This window comes from Lynx rufus, unplaced genomic scaffold, assembly GCF_022079265.1.
Source record: "Lynx rufus isolate CCGP_SWC_20201006 ecotype Redwood Valley unplaced genomic scaffold, mLynRuf1.p SCAF_26, whole genome shotgun sequence".
Lineage (NCBI taxonomy): Eukaryota > Metazoa > Chordata > Mammalia > Carnivora > Felidae > Lynx > Lynx rufus.
The window spans coordinates 14,973,294-14,990,540 of record NW_025814841.1 but is presented as its reverse complement, the minus strand read 5'-3'; the positions used below and the strand labels follow the sequence as shown (position 1 = coordinate 14,990,540).

The following is a 17,247-nucleotide window of genomic DNA, read 5'->3' as shown; positions in this document are numbered from 1 at the left end:
CATAATATGCATGTGGACTTTGAGAAGGGATTGCTTCAACAGGTTTTTTAAAAGAGAGGACTCTGGAGCTGGACCTTAAAAGGTGAGAGTTGGACAAATAAATATGGAGGATGATACTTTGGTAAATGGTACCCATGAACAAATCCAAAAAATGTTAAATCCGCTTGGCTAATTGGTGCAAAAGTAAGACTGTGGCATAAGGCTCATATATGATACATGAGGAAAGAGAAGAAAGTGTAGGATATGAGGTTGAAAATACAATGAGGAGTGAACTTAGTAATATGAAGTCATTAAAGGTCTTTGAGAGGGATAGTGAATGCTCTAATCAGTAGGAACTGGCAGGATGGAGAAAGGTGGATGTCATGGGAGGAGAAAGATTGGTCAGGCATGCAATAACGTAGGCCAGGAAAAAGGCAGCACCTGACCAGGAGCTACCGAGAGAGTTCCTTCGCCAATACAGTTTCCAGGAGTTAACTGTGGCAAGATATTTGAAGCCCAGGCTTGGTGAGAAAGGGTATATTGTAAAAACAAGATATCTGACAGAAGCCTAGGAAAATGTCTTTATTTTTAAGGTTGCGAGAAAAGCCTCCTTTATTAAGGAAATTAAGGGGGACCACTGAGAGGTAGGAGAATCAGAGTAGTTGAGTAGCAAGGAAACCAAAAGAGAAGTAACATGCAAAGCACAGTACTCCTCAGGGGCCTACACAGTGAACTGGGACTTGAGAGAATGGGACTGAAAACTGCATTTGACCAGAGGTCACTGTTCAAGAGAACAGTTTTGGTACAGTGGTAGGAATTTAAAAATTAGGGTAGATTTTGATGGAATAATAGAAAGTGAAAAGGTAAATTCTGGAAGTAAAAGTAGGTGAGATCAGGGGTCAGTGCTTTCCAGTCAGACTTACCATCTGGCATGAGCTTTAGCTATTCACTTACTCTGGATCTTAAGAACAGGTTTGTCTGGCTTAGAGATGGTAAACTTGTAGAATTTCCCTTGCTGCGTATCTCAGATTTAATCCTCAAATAAGAAAGCCATGAATGCGGCTGAAATTTCTCTATCACTCTTTCTGAGAGCATTTCCCACGTTAGAAGAGCTGGGCTCAAATAAAACTGGTTCAGTTCTTGTTCTCAGAGCCCAAGTTCAATACAATTTAATGCCTTCTTTTGCTACCCTATTTTCCACTAATTTTAATATCACATCTAATTTCAATAGTGACTACTGAAATTTGGAAGAATAAAAAGGCTTGATTTCTAACACATTTTTTAAATCTCCCTCAAACAAGATTTTTTAAACATCTGTTTGGGGCATCCTATTCTTTTTGATAGGAAAGTTTTGTAAATTGCAACAGTAGACACACCTCCCTGGACAAACAGCTAGAATTAGTTTATAAATATTATTTATAGTTTTAATGGCCCTATGACTTCTATTTTCAATAACCACTTTTATAAATTTTGTCTGTCATATGAAGGCTAAAAATAAAAACAAAAGTGTTTTCGCTATACATATTTAGACCTACAAAACAATCTGAAAAGACAGATATCAGAGAGGAGTAGGTTTGTATTTTTAATTTAACTCACAAATTATGATTTCTGGAAGACTGCTTTTTTATTAGGTTTCTAAGTGGTTTACCTAAAATACATCTTAAGAAATAAAGCAGCAAAACCAGACTGTATCTAGTTATGTAAAATACAAGCCAAAATCTATTCCAAGAACTCTCGAATATAAAAATAATTAAAATGAGTCATACTAGAGTATGGCTAAATAGGCCCACTAGCCATCATAAAACACCGAGACCGAAGTGTGAGAATTTGGTCTGTGGAGCAAAATATCCCTTGGCAAAGGAGAAACGCCTGTGGTTTATGAGAAAAGAAGATACACAAGAAAATAAGATCCTGTTGTCAGCCAGCATGTCACTTCAACAGCTTTGAAAACAAGTTTTAATCCTTTTCATTTGTCTGTTTCTCACAGCATTCCGCCTGTCTTACTTTGCCATAGATTTGCCTTTGGGACATTTATATTCACTAGGGAAGACATTTTCAATCTTACAACATAGATGTACTAAAAAAATATTTAAAACACATCCACTTGCTTATACCCAATCTTTATGAAATCGTTATGTAAAAGTGTCTTATACTCCCAAACCGCTGCCAGTACTAGCTAGGTAGAATAAAACACCAACAACATGATTTCATCTTCAGGACATTTATGACCTCATTGCCCAAGATAAGCTCCATTCATTCATAACAACAAAATTAGACTATAACCAAGTGCCTAAAGATCTGGTACAAATATTGCAAAGAAAGAGATCAACTTGGCTTAGGAAATAGTGACGTGAAAGATAATAACGCAGACTAAAGACTGGGAGAAAATAGTCTTTTTAAGAATGATTACACCCTGGCAATTATTTCCATTGTTTAAAAATTTGTTTTTCTCTTTTCAGCTTCATGGTGGATCCTGAACAACTAGATGTTCCTAGACATTTTCCTCATGGTTCCAAGTGAAAAACAAGTATTCTCATCTAAAATGTGAATTAGAAAATTCTCTGCAGTTACTAATCTACACTATACTTTTAATATATTTAAGACGTGTACCCTTCTAAAATGTCTTCTAGATCTTTCATGTGAATTTTAGCTAAATTTTTGAAGTCTGCTGTTTTGCTACATTGTAACCTAAAACCCTTTCGTGGCAAAATCCTAATATGTGAAACAAGTGTACACATAAAGGAACAAATTTGTGAAAAAGAAGTGATAAAAAATAATTAAAGTGGGAACTTTTAGAGTATATAGGATAGCTTCTGTGGATTTGTCATAAGCTAGGGGTTAAATCAGTGTTTTGTCATTTTTAAGTAACTGGTTTTCTGTGAATGAAGCTTATATTCTTCAGTAATGCTCACTGTATTCCCAACTCACGATCTTTTGAGTATTCACTTCACTGAAAAACGCTAATACATGCTCCAAAATGGTGTCCTTATGTGCAGAGAGAGCAACGGCAGGGATGCATGTGCACAGAGAAAAGGCCACATGAGGACACAGTAAGAAGGTGCCAGCAGCAAACCAAGGAGAGGCCTCAGAAGAAATCAAGCCTGATAGCACCGTGGTCTTGGACTTCCAGTCTCTAGAACTGTGAGAAAATGCCTTTCTGTTGTTTAAGCTAAAAAGAAAAAAAAGTTGATACAGGAGTATACAACAATCTTGGCTATAATCTACACTCTCTATATACCTGTCAGGTTATAAACTGGTTTTTTTTGCAAGTGAACAATTCTGTGATAGTTAGGGTACCATTTAGTAACGGAACTTGTATAGTTCTATAATGATCTATAGTTATATCATTTATTAGCATCATAATTCCCTGTATGTAAGTTCAACAAATCAAGAAAAGAGGACAGTCTTAGTTTGAGAAAATCAGGTTCAAATTTTTGGCACATGATCCAGAGGACTAAATTTCTTATTAAAAAATAGACATTTGCACTTAAATAATGAGTTCAAAATATTTAAAAAACAAAACTTTAACCTCAGTGAACAAAGAAGAACTATACATTAAGCACAAAACTTTAGGGAAGGTATTGGACAGAAAACATTTCCCAGTCTCAACACTAGAATGACAACAGCTCTAATGTCACTAGAACAGTTAACTGTGTCCCTAATATGCTCTGCTGTACAAGCTCATATATTACATATTTTTAATAGAATCTATTCCGGTAAATGCTGCTAGTGAAAATCCAGTACATATGGGAGTTTGTTACCATGTTATTCTCTAATCCAAATTCCTTTGAAGCCGTAGGTCTTCAAGGAAAAAACTTTTATTTATTTATTTTTTTTTTTACTGTTGGAAAACCCAGAAGGTCGAACTAAAATTATATTTTTTAAATATAAAATTTGACCTAAAATATTTTCTCCAACTAATTTATGAAATACTAACTTCTGTCACTACTTTTGTATGCCCTCAGTCCTCATTCACTCTAAATTATTTTTTTCATAGTTTCTACTAGACAAGGGCAGTAAATTTTGACATATATACACATATACACACACACAAATGTGTGTGCATGTGTACATATGTGTGTATGTCTTTGGTCATTTCTAAAGATGACAAACACTATGAAACAACACCTGGCTCAACTCTTTTAATTTATATACAAAGCTGAGAACATGAATGGAGTTGTACAATGATTATTCAAACAAAAGCAAACGGATAAGAGCACAGTCTTTGCAGTCTATACAGTGGCGTCTGACATACAAACTCTTCTTGAAAAGGTTTATAAATGGTTTCAAAAAAATACAAATTATAGCCAGTAAAAACATAGTATTAGAATCAGAAAGTACCTAAGTCTTCTAAGTATGAGGCAGTTTCCGAAGTACAAAGGTGGTAGGACTTCAAAAAGGTTTCTGCCCTCAGTAACAGTGTTGAGCAGAATGGCTGTTTAGATTCCAAACTAGAATAGGTTCTATCATAGTTTTTTAAACTAGAGTCAAAAAAATATGGTTATACTGACCCCAGCTTTTACACAAACTATATATAAATTTTTATGTGTGTGAGAATGTGTGTGGATACAAAGTATATGTGTGTGTGTGTGTGTGTATATATATATATATATATATATATGTGTGTGTGTGTGTATATATATATATATATATAAAGGGAAAATAGGACAGAAAATAAGTGAAAAATCTGGGCCCTAGGTATTAATGTATCATTTTTAATTAACCCATAAATTTATGGGGGGTTTTGTTCCTATTAAAAAAAATCTCTTTCTGGGGAACAAAGTAATGAAAACTAGACCAAGATGGGAAGCCTCCCATGGACTAAAAGCTTAAATCTAGGTAACAAGCCCAAAGACCAGTGAGGAAAAAGGTACTGATTTTAGGAGTTCAGAATTCAGTATGAGATAAACTTTCTGCCAAATGATGGTCTCAAATGCCTTGCCAGTAGACCTGGGGATCTGAGAAAATAAAAGTAGGGAAAGTTTACACTTACCTTTATCTACATCAGCAATTTTTTTTTTTGACACTATGCTGGAAGAAACTTTTTTTCAATAGTAACATCCAGAGTGACAAAATGCAGGAATTTATTATATAAAATTTCTAGGAGCTAAAAGCTTAAACCCCCAAATTCTTCATCCATGTGTTCTTGTTATAAGAAATTACAGAATTGAAACTTAATGCACCTCAATTATTTGCAAATGCCTACATTTTTCCTCTTTGGAGATAAAAATATCAGTTTTATTTTGCAGTCGCCCAACTTCTGTTCATGTAGTCTGGTTAGACACAACAAGTAGCAGCTATTCTCCACCTTCAGTTTCCTGGTTTCCAAATTGTCAATCTCTGCTAGTAATTATGAATCTTAATGCTATCGAAAACCTAGAGACCAAAGAACTGCCTATTAAAAGATTCTGTTTCCTGTCATGGAGAACTATGCATTGAACATCCTGAATCATCCCAAGCCTCTGGAGAGATTGTAAAGAGCCTTTCAAAATGCTGGTATGAAATCAGTGGCAAACAGAACAAAAGCAACTTTAAAAGCAACAAGAAATTATGTACCATATATACATCATAGCAAATACTTTATATTTGGGAATCTTTACAGCTTACATTTCCATTCCATTATTACAAGAGATGAAAAACAAAAAAAATGCAAGTAGCATGCAAATTATAAATACAGTCTTCCCACTTTGCTAACCGAATTCCTACTTTCCAGTGTTACTTCCCAATTTATGCAGGAAACTGCCTGCAAAGTTGAAACTGATTAGAAAATTCTTTATACTTTAAAATATCTTTCTCATTTTAGGGAGAAACCAAATACCCAACCATCAAAATTAAAAATAAGCTGAACTGTCACAGTCCATTACAGTTATTGTTACTAGGTCCACTTCATTTGCAGGTGTCCAAAATATAAAACGAGTAATTCTTTATGTTCAAATTCATCTGTTCTTAAAATGCTACTTAAAACTTGGGTGGTTTTCCTGTAACATAGAAGAAAAAGTTAATTTATTAGATTGAATGAATACAGTTTTTACTAGTTTATCAAACCAAATACTGTGACCCTATTAAGTGTTTACAGATCTTAAATGCATGTTGCTATAGAAAGTATTATAGTAACTGGAACTTGTCAAAACAGTTCTCCTGTGTTTAATAAAACATAATTCATTTTTAAATATACTAGATTGTATTTCAAACCTGTTCTGTTTCTGTGGTACCTGGTTTGTTCAAAATAATGTGTATGTCAAACTTTTATTTACAAAATAAAATGTCAGAGATGAAATAAGTCTGCAAATGAAAACTTGACAATATATAGCACTGATTTACTCATACATATCAAGATCTCTGAACAGGTCGGAAAATGTGAACGTCATTAAGGACATTTTTCATGACAAAATATTCCTGTGTGCAAGGTATTCTGAAAGAAGCAAATTTCTGCTTAAATTTTGAAAAATTGACTAGGGTTCTACAAGGTAGGGACTTTAGGAAACACTGTAAGTTAAAATTCAGAAGATTCTAAGAGAAAAAAAAGCTTTGGATTCCCAAAGGTTAGAAATCCTAAAAATGGACAGCACAGGAAGTATGTACCTATATAAAGTAGTTTGTGAAAACTCTAAACTCAAATTCTACTCGAAATAGAAATAAAGCCAATTTACTAAGTGCACAATGAGAGCTAAGTACCATGCCAAGCTCTTCCATACATTTCATTTAATCCTAACAACTAGAGATTATCAACCTTATCTACAATCACAGAACAGACACAGAAGGTCAAGTGACTTGTTAGAATGATATTTTAGTACACAAGGTGAAGCCACAGCTTGAACCCAAGTCTGGTAGCGAAACGCATGTCCTTTCCAATCAATATCCTAAAAGATATGTGTATTTATTGTATCCATTTTGGTGAAATGTGATGGCGGTGACACAGAAATATAAAGCGCTAAGAACAGCAAAGACATACTGTTTGTGGGATGACTGGTTTTACTGTATAGAAGGACTAAGAGTAGGGAGCCCAGAAACACACCTCACGTCTATTACCACAAGGTGGCAGAGGACCAACCTTTCGATAAACAGAGCTAGGATGACCGGATATTCATGTAGAAAAAAGTAAAACTTGGCCCCTACCGCACATCATACAGTAAAATCAACTGCAGATGGATTGATTACAAGACTTAATATGGGATGTTCTGTATCTTTCAATGGAAAAAGTATTCCTTAAAAATACAATTCCATTCTATTATTACTTACAGTTTGGTTATATTATACATTTGTGTAATTTCCTGAGTTATATTTCATAATAAGATTAAAAATCTAGTGAGAATCTAGTGAAAATACTAAAGAAAAATATTTTAGAATATAAAATTAGAAAACTACTTACTGGTTTTTGAAGTACAATGGGATGATCAGGCAGAAAGTCTGGTTTTTTTCTGCAGATGGAAACACTTGAGAGCTTCAACAGGAAATCTCTGCTGTATTTAATTCTCTCTATAGATATTAAATATCAAGTGCAATGTTACAAAATACATAACTCTTCCAGAACAGTTTTTGGTTCATTTCTTTCTGCATGTCCCTTAATAGTCCATTATTTTATAAAAAGATGAGTAATTTCTATGCAAAAGAGAAGAAGGGCAAAAAATTTTGAAAAGTACCTACTGCCTCCCATTTTCCTTTTACATGGAAAGGAAGCCAAGTAACCCAGGAAAAATGGAAGGGAGAGAACTATTTCAGAAAACTGGTAATGCATGGCTTCTTTCATCTGGTTATTTATATCTAGTGAAGGGATCTTGCATTATAAAATATAACAGCAGTAACACCTGTTGGGCAATTCAGACCCTGCCAAAATGGAACCCTAATAAGCCTATCCAGTCTTCATATTAACTTAAAATGTAAGACAAAGTAAATTCAAAAAAATTTATTATACATCTGTGCATGAAAGGTGTGCTAAGTAATGGTGAAAAAGATCTAAGATAGACTCCCCCCCCCTTTTTTTTTAAGAGAGAGAGCATGAATACAAGCAGGGGAGGGAGACAGAATCGCAAGCAGGCTCCACACTCCATGTGACTCGATCCCATGACCCTGGGTTCATGACCTGAGCAGAAATCAACGGTTGGATGCTCAACCGACTGAGCCACCCTATCTTTAAATGGGAATAAAAACAATGCTTCAAATATCTGCATATTTTCTTTTCAGAAACTATCACCAAAAAAGACCACTTGCTGAGCCAGCACAGCAATATACTTAAAATACTAACACAAAAGAAATGACAACCTAGAACTCCATATTGTGAAAGAGAAAAAAAAAAAATACACACACACACACACACACTGGTCTCTGTCCTTGGTTTCTGGCACAAAGCTCCTAAAACCCTGGTAATTTCTTAAGTGATAAGAATGCTAGGAGCATCTTTTCAAATATTTGGTTTCTGATCCTCCTTCTGACACAGCTCTTAAATATCTTTGCATTTCCTGGGTGACAGAAATGTCCTTTGTTCTAAGGAGGTGACTTTTGGTGGACTCCTGGACAGGGGCTGGTCAACAGGAGTTGTCAACCAAGCCATGATTAGAAACTTGAAACTTTCAGCCCACCCCCCACCTCCTTCTAGAAGAGGAGGGACCGGAGATTGAACTAATGAGTGATCATGCCACATGATGATGCCTCCATAAAAATCCCAAAAATATGAGGTGTGGAGAGCTTCTGGGTTGGTAAACACATCCATCAAATCCATGTACCAGGAGGGTGGCACACCCCAACTCCACAGGGACAGAAGTTCCCACATTTGAGACCCTTCTAGACTTTTCCCTATGTATCATTTCATTTGGCTCTTTATCTGTATCCTTTATCATAGCTTTTATTATATAATAAACTGGTAAATGTTAGATCACCCTAAGTTCTGTGAGCAGTTCTAGCAAATGATCGAATCCAAGAAGGGAAACTTGGAAACCTCCAATTTGTAGCCAACTTGGATAGGAATTCTGGGTAATCCAGGGACCTACTGCTTGCAACTGTCATCTGAAGTGAAGGGTAGTGTTGTGAGCCTGAGCCCTTAATCTGTGGGGTCTAAACTAATTCCAGTTAGTGTGAAAACTGAATTGTAGGATACCCAGCTGGTGTTGCAGAGAATTGATATTGATATTTGGAAAAATGATACATCTAATGTCAAAAGTGAAGTGTTGTGAATATAGTACAGTACTGAGAGTAGAGAAAGAAACAGAGGAGAGGTTTTTTACACCTTACACCTAACCAGCGGAAAATCTTGGAATACTCGTGAAGTTAAAAGACATTTTCAGAAGAGAAAAAAAAATTAGAAGAATTTGTCACTAGTAGCGTTGATCTGTAAGAAATGCTACAAGAAGTTTTTCAGGTTGAAGGGAAATGATACTAGACAGAAACTTTAATATTCAGAAATGAAGAATAAAAGAAAAAGGGTAAGTAGCTTGACAAATACAATGGCCTCCTGTTTTTCCCACTGAGTTTTGTGTGACTGTGTATGACTGTTAAAAGCAAAACTTATGACACTGGTTAAGAATAGGATGCATACAATTACAACAAAAAGGTCAGGGCAGTGGTGGAAAGGGAAGGAACCTACACATAGTTGCAAGGTCTTACCATCACCATTTCACATGAAGTAGTTTAATATTAACAAGTACACTGAGTTAGGTATTATAATCCCTAGACCAACAACTTAGAAACACAAGAAAATATAGCTAACAATCCAAAAGATATAATCAAATACCAATAAAAATTCAAAAATATCCAAAAGGAGGCAGAAAAATAAAAAAAATGCAACAAAATAAAAAATAATAGGCCTAAATCCAACCACATCACCTTAAATGTTAATGGTCTAAATCAGGAGTCAACAAACTTTTTTTTATAAAAGACCTGATAGTAAATATTTGAGAGTTTTGGAACATACAGTCTCTGTCACAACTACTCAGTCTTACAATGCAAAAGCAGCCCAGAAAATAAAGCATGTGGCTGTGTTCCAATAAAATGTAATTTCCTAAACAAGGATTTGAACTGAGGGACACAGTTTGCTAACTCTTAGGTTAAACACTGCAATTAAAGGCCATAAATTGACAAAGTGGATTAAAAAAAGAAAACCCTATTATTATATGCTGCCTGCAAGATATATACAGATAGGTTGAAAGTAAATGGATATAAAAAGATATACCATGCAAAAAATAGGAATAAGAAGGCTGGAGTGGCTATTTTAATATCAACTAAAGAGATAATTACTGATACGTTGTGTCTAATGACAAAGTTTCAAAATACATGGAAGGAAATAAAAGAAATAGACAATTCCACAAAAACATAATATAAAACTACCTCTTCAGCAGTTTATAGAACTGGACAAAAAAATAGAAAATACTTAGATCTGCACAATATCAACATCTTAATTTAACAATTATAGAAACTACATCAACAACTGAAAAATACAAATTATTTTCAAATAGACCATGTTCTGGGCTATAAAACAAGTCTCAATAAAGTTAAGGGGCTTGAAAAAAGAGGACTCAAAATCACAAATGAGACATTACAAAAATAATACCAGACATACAAAAAATTACATACAAAGAGACTTCTATTAACAATTATACATCAAACAAATTTGACAACCTGTAAGAAATGGGTAAGTTCCTAGAAATATATAATCTCTCAAAACTGAATCATGAAGAAGAGAAAATCTGAACAAATTATTAGCAAGGAGACTGTTACCAACAATTAAAAACCTCCCATCAAATAAAAATCTAGGACCAGATGACATCACTGATGAATTCTAAAAAACATTCAAGGAATTAATGCCAATCCTTCTGAAACTTTTCCAAGAAACAGAAGAGGAGGGAATTCTTCTAAACTCATGAGACTAGCATTATCCTGATACAAAATGAGAAAACGATGCCACAAAAAAATTCAAGCTTTGATAAACAGATGCAAAAATCCTCAACAAAATATTAGTGAACAAAGTTCAACAATACATTAAAAAGATCATAGTGGTGGGTACAGAGGAAACATACTTCAACATAATAAAATCCATGTATCATGAACCCACAGGTAAAATCATATCCAATGGTTAAACCTGAAAGCTTTTTCTCTAAGATCAGGAACCAGACAAGGATGTCCACTCTTGTCATTTTTATTCAACATAGTACTAGAAGTCCTAGCCACAGCAATCAGACAAGAAAAAGAAATAGAAGGCATCCAAACTGATAAGAAAGAAGTTAAAACTGTCACTATTTGCAGATTACATGGTACTATATATGGACAACACTAAAGACTCCATGAAAAACCTATCAGACTAAGTGAATTCGGTCAGGTGCAGGATACAAAATTAAAAATCAGGAATCTATTACATTTCTACACACTAATTACAAATTATCAGAAAGAGAAATTAAGAAAATATCCCATTTACAACTGCATCAGAAAAATAAAATACCTAGGAATAAATTTAGTCAAGGAGGTGAAAAACCTACACTCTAAAAACTGTAAAACACTTGGGGCACCTGGGTGACTCAGTCGGTTGAGCATCCGACTTCAGCTCCGGTCATGATCTCTCAGTTCACGGGTTTGAGCCCTACATCAGGCTCTGTGCTAACAGCTTGGAGCCTGGACCCTATTTCAGATCTGTGTCTCCTTCTCTCTCTGCCCCTCCCCCATCCGCTCATGCTCTGTCTCTCTCACAAAAAAAAAAAAAAAATTAAAAAATTAAATAAAATAAAAAAACAAAAACTGTAAGACACTCATAAAAGAAACTGAAGATGACACAAGTAAGTGGAAAGATATCCCATGCTCATGGGCTGGAAGATCTGATATTGCTAAAATTTTCATATTACCCAATGCAACTTACAGATTTAATGCAATCCCTATCAAAATACTAATGGCATTGGGGCACCTGGGTGGCTGGGTTGGTTAAGCGTCCGACTTCAGCTCAGATCATGTTCTTGCAGTCTGTGAGTTCAAGCCCCACATCAGGCTCTGTGCTGACAGCTCAGAACCTGGAGCCTGCTTCAGATTCTGTCTCCCTCTCTCTCTGCCCCTCTCTCTCTCTCTCTCTCTCTCTCAAAAATAAGCATAAAAAAATACTAATAGCATTTTTCACAGAAATGGAACAACAACAACAAAAATCCTAAAACGTGTATGGAACCAAAAAAAGACCATGAGCAGCCAAATCTATCTTGAGGAAGAACAAAGCTGGAGTTATCACACTCCAATTTCAAACTATACTACAAAGCTATAGCGATCAAAACATTATGGTACTGGCACAAAAGAAATATCAATGAAACAGAAGTGGGAGCCCAGAAATAAACCCTCATTTATATGGTCAATTAATCTACGATAATCTATACAAAAGAATGAAACTGGACCACTTTCTTATACAACACACAAAAATAAAATGGATTAAAGAGCTAAAAGTAAGACTTAAAACCATAAAACTCCTAAAATAAAATATAAGGCAGTAATCTCTTGGATCTCAGTCTTAGCAATATTTTTTTGGATCTGTCTCTTAGGAGAGAAAAAAGCAAAAATAATTGGGACTATATCAAATTAAAAAGCTTCTGAAAGGCAAAAGAAACCGTCAACAAAATGAAAAGTCAACCTACTGAATGGGAGAAGATATGTGCAAATGATACATTTGATAACGGTTAACATCTAAAATATATAAAGAACTCAACAACTCCACACCAAAAAATCCAATTAAAAAATGGGCAGAGAAGCTGAATAGACATTTTTCCCAAAAAAACAAGCATACAGATGACAGACCCACGAAAATATGCTCAACATTTAAATATCAGAGAAATGCAAATCAAAACCACAATTAGCTATCACTTCATACCAGTCAAAATTGCTAGTATCAAAAAGACAAGAAATAACAAACACTGACAAAGATGTGGAGAAAAGGGAACTCATGCACTGTTGGTGGAAATGTAAATTGGTATAGCCACTATGAAACACAGTATTGAAGTTTCCTCAAAAACTTAAAAATGGAAATAAAAAATCCAGCAATTCCACTTCTGAGTATTTACCCAAAGAAAACAAATACACTAATTCAAAAATATATATGTACCCCTATGTTCACTGCAGCGTTATTTACAAGAACCAAAATATGGAAGCATCCTGTCTACTGATAATGTATAAAGAGATACATACACAATGGAATGTTAATCATAAAAAAGAATGAAATCTTGTCATTTGTGACAACATGAATGATCTTAGAGGGTATTAAGCAAAGTGAAATAAGTCAGATAGAGAAAGACAATACTGCACAACCTCACTTATATGTGGAATTAGAAAAAAAAATCTGAGGTCACAGAGCAGATTGGTGGTTGCCAGAAACGGGGTGAAGAGTGGATAAAGTAGGGAAAGGGGGTCAAAAGGTATAAATTTCCAGTTATAAAATACATAAGTCATGCGGATGTAATGTACAGCATGGTGACTATAGTTAACGATACTGTATTGCACATTTGAAAGTTGCAGAGAGTACAACGTAAAGTTCTCAACATGAGGAAATAAAAATTTGCAACTATGTATGGTGACAAATGTTAACTAGACTTATTGAGATGGTCATTTTCCAATATACAAATTTTGAATTTGTATTCCAATTGTACTCCAATAAAAAATGCAAAAAAATATAAACTTAAGAGACTTGAAATCATACAGACTCTGATAAAGTTAAGAAATCTATAATAAGAAATCCAGAAAAACTTCAAATATCTTAGAATTAAACAACATACTTTAATTCACAAGTCAAAGATGAAATAAGGAAATTAAAAAATATTTTAAGGTGAATGGCAATATAACATGTCAAAATTTGTGCTAAACAAATTCAGCTAAAGCAGTGGTCCAAGAGAAATTTATAAATTCTTATAAGAAGACATCTACAACAAATGACCTAACAATCTACTTTAAAATGCTAGAAAATAATAACAAAGTACAAGAAATTTCTTTCGTTTTTTTTTTTTAATTTTTTTTAACTTTTATTCAGTTTTGAGAGAGAGAGACAGAGCATGAGTGGGGGAGGAGCAGAGAGAAAGGGAGACACAGAATCTGAAGCAGGCTCCAGGCTCTAAGCTGTCAGCTCAGAGCCTGACGCGGGACTCGAACTGAAGAAAGGTGAGATCATGACCTGAGCCAAAGTTGGACGCTTACCCAAGACTGAGCCACCCAGGAGCCCCAGAAATTTCTTTCTTATACTTAAGAATTTCTTAAGGAGACATCACCAAAACAGAAAACAATATATGTAATTAAAATGCCAAAAGCTGGTTCTTTGAAAAAAGAGAAACAAATTTGACAAATATCAAGATAGATTAATTGATGCAGAAAAGAACAAAAAAAACCAAATGCCAAGGATCAAAAAGGGGTGGTTACCACAGATTGTACAGATGTTAAACAGGAAATAAGAGAATACAATGAATAACTTTAAGCCAACATTTGCCAACTTGAATAAAATGGGGGTATACTACAAGCTTTTGTTGGACATATTTTTTATTTCTCTTCGGTAGAGAACCAGTAGTAAAACTGCCAGGTTTGTAGTAATTTGGAAATCAGGACCTCTCAGAATTGCAAAAACTAAAAATCAGATGAACTGTTAATACCAAGAGTTGGCAAGGACTAAAAGCAACTAGAATTTGCAGCTATTGCTGGCGATAGTCACCTGAAACAAATTTGTCATGAAGTTAGGCACACATTTACCATATGACCCAGTAATCCCACTTCTACCCACGAGAAATGAAAACATGTCTACCCAAAAACTTTTACAAGAATGTTCATAGGAACATTGGTTATGCTTTCCAGGGGCACCTGGGTGGCTCAGTCAGTTAAGTTTATGATTCTTGGTGTTGGCTCAGGTCATGATCTCATGGTTTGTGGGTCTGAGCCCCATGTGGGACTCCACTCTGTCAGCACGGAACCTGTGTTGTCTCCCTCTCTCTCTGCCCTTCATTTTGAGTATACAATTGAATGACTTTTGGTATACTTACAGAGTTGGGAAACCATTGTCACAATCTATTTTTAGAATACTTATACTCTAACATATAATATTAGACACCTCACTCCCATTTGTAGTCACTCCCCATTCTCAATCCCATCCCATCTAAGCAATTACTTCCTTTCTATGGATTTGCCTTTTCTAGAAACTGTATATAAATGGAATCAATCATACAATGTCCAATATTTTGTGTCTGGCTTCTTCGCTTAGCATAACCTTTAGAAATTCATTCTATCTAGCCAAACTATCAGTCAAACATGTAATTAGTACATTTTCAAATACATAAATTCAAAGAATTTACCAAACTAATACCCTTTTTTTGAAGCTCCTAGAAAATGAACTTGAGCAAAATGAGGAGGTAAATCAAAAAAGAAGAAAACAAAGGGATCAGGAAACAGAAGAGAGTAATGTCAGCCAAAGGGACCAAGAAAGAAACCCTAGAAGTCTATTCTTCCACCAAAGCAACAAATAAACTGTCAAAAAACTTCCAGAACCAACTTTTTTCTGAATTCTGGAATCAAAAGCTACAAAACCAGAGGGATGCTTAGTGAAGAAAAAACAGCTAAATTTGGTAAAGAGTTTTGTGGCATTTTAGCTTGCTCTCAAGCATCTCCCCTAATCCAGCTTGGCAGTGGCCTTGAAAACAGATGCTCTCTTTCCTGACACAGGCTCCCAGGACTGGAGAGAACAGTGCAAACCATATTCTCAGAGAACTGTGGTTGTTCATTTTTACCTGTCTGGTGACTCCCTAAAGAATCATCTCAAAGGATTTGCCTAGTTATATCTCAACTAAAAACTATCCCAGGGAGAAGACTGCTATCTGAATCCATTTGACAAAACATTTATAGGGGAAATATATTAGCCAGTTCCACCTGGGACAAGGGATAACAATTAAAGCAAACAATAGGAAAACTCAGAAAGCTTGGAAAGAAAACTCGGGAAAAAGATGCTTTTGGGAATAAGGCCACGGAAAGACTCAAATGTTCCCAGGAATCTAGAAGACTACATGCATGCTAAAGGCTAGGTTCATGCTCAGAAAGGCTTGAGAAGGTCCTAAGATGTCACCTCTGGCTAACCTTCAGGTTCCTCGGAAACAAGTAAAGTCAAAGGAAGAGCTGTAAAATGCCAAACTGAGTACTGAAAGCAGACCCCAACACATACATAGAAGCAAACCATATGCAAAGATTTGGGAGAGGGTTTTTTTTTCCTTTTCTGTTTTTTTGGTTCTAGGTATTGAAGGAATTCTTTGCTCAATCATCAGCTGACCACGAAGATATCAGAACAGAGATGTGAGTGGCTACATGTGAAAAACACAGACTTTACAATGTCAGTTCAGAAAAGTCACCAAACAACAAAAATGACAAGCAGCAACAACAGACCTTAAAAAAGGGAGAAAATCTGATTTCCAGAGTTAACACATTATATTCAAAATACTCAGTTTTCAAGTACAATGCATGCTAAGAATTAAGAAAGTATGGCCCCCTACGTAGGAAAAGAAAAAAAAATAGAAACTTTCTCTGAGGATGCAGATATTGGACTTACTAGAGAAAGACTTTAAATAAACTACCTTAAACATGCTTGAAGAACTAAAGGAAATCTTGAGACAATGTCTTGCCAAGCAGAAAATATCAATAAAGAAATCAAAATCATAAAGTGGAACCAAACAAATTCTGAAGAAAAAAGTACAATAACCAAAGTGAAAAATTCATTAGAATGGTTCAACAGCAGATATGAGCAGGCAGAGAAAGAATCCGCAAATCTAAAGATAAGTCCATTGACATTACCCAGTGTGACGAGCATAAAGAAAAAAGAATGAAGAAAAATGAACAGAGCCTAAGAGATCTGTGTGACCACAGCTAGAATAGCAACAAATGCATAATGGGAGCCACAGGAAGAGAAAGAGCAAAAAGAATGTTTGAAAACATAATAAGAGAAAACTTCCCAAATCTGATGAAATACACACACTGACACAATCAAGAAGCTCAATGGACTACAAACTGAATATGCTCAAAGAGATTCACACCAAGATGCCATTACAAGTAAACTGTTATAAGACAATTTTGAGGTCAGTAAGAGTAGCAGTTTGTCACTTATAAGGGATTCTCAACTGGATAAAAACACTGATTTCTCATCAGAAATCACAGGGACCAGAAGGCAGCGGGAAGACAAAGTACTGAAAACAAAAAACTCTCAACCAAAAATATCTACAATCAGCAAAACTACCTTTAGAAATGAAAAAGAACCTAAGACAGTCATTGATAAGCAAAAACTGAGATTTCATTGTTTGTAAACTT

At 35.0% G+C, this 17,247-nt stretch overlaps 2 protein-coding genes across 2 annotated transcripts in view; one reads left to right on the top strand and one right to left on the bottom strand.

Annotated features, from left to right (window-relative positions):
• Window positions 1-2,464, top strand: part of NECAB1 (N-terminal EF-hand calcium binding protein 1) — a 191,792-nt gene extending 189,328 nt beyond the window's left edge. The window contains exon 13 of the mRNA XM_047088996.1: window positions 2,439-2,464. Within this exon, the coding sequence (XP_046944952.1) occupies window positions 2,439-2,464 (26 nt within the window). The remainder of the gene's footprint in view (window positions 1-2,438) is intronic.
• A 3,469-nt stretch (window positions 2,465-5,933) lies between these two features.
• Window positions 5,934-17,247, bottom strand: part of CUNH8orf88 (chromosome unknown C8orf88 homolog) — a 29,243-nt gene continuing 17,929 nt past the window's right edge. The window contains exons 4-5 of the mRNA XM_047088872.1: window positions 7,349-7,455; window positions 5,934-5,957 (exon numbers count right to left, since the gene is read on the bottom strand). Of these exons, the coding sequence (XP_046944828.1) occupies window positions 5,934-5,957; window positions 7,349-7,455 (131 nt within the window). The remainder of the gene's footprint in view (window positions 5,958-7,348; window positions 7,456-17,247) is intronic.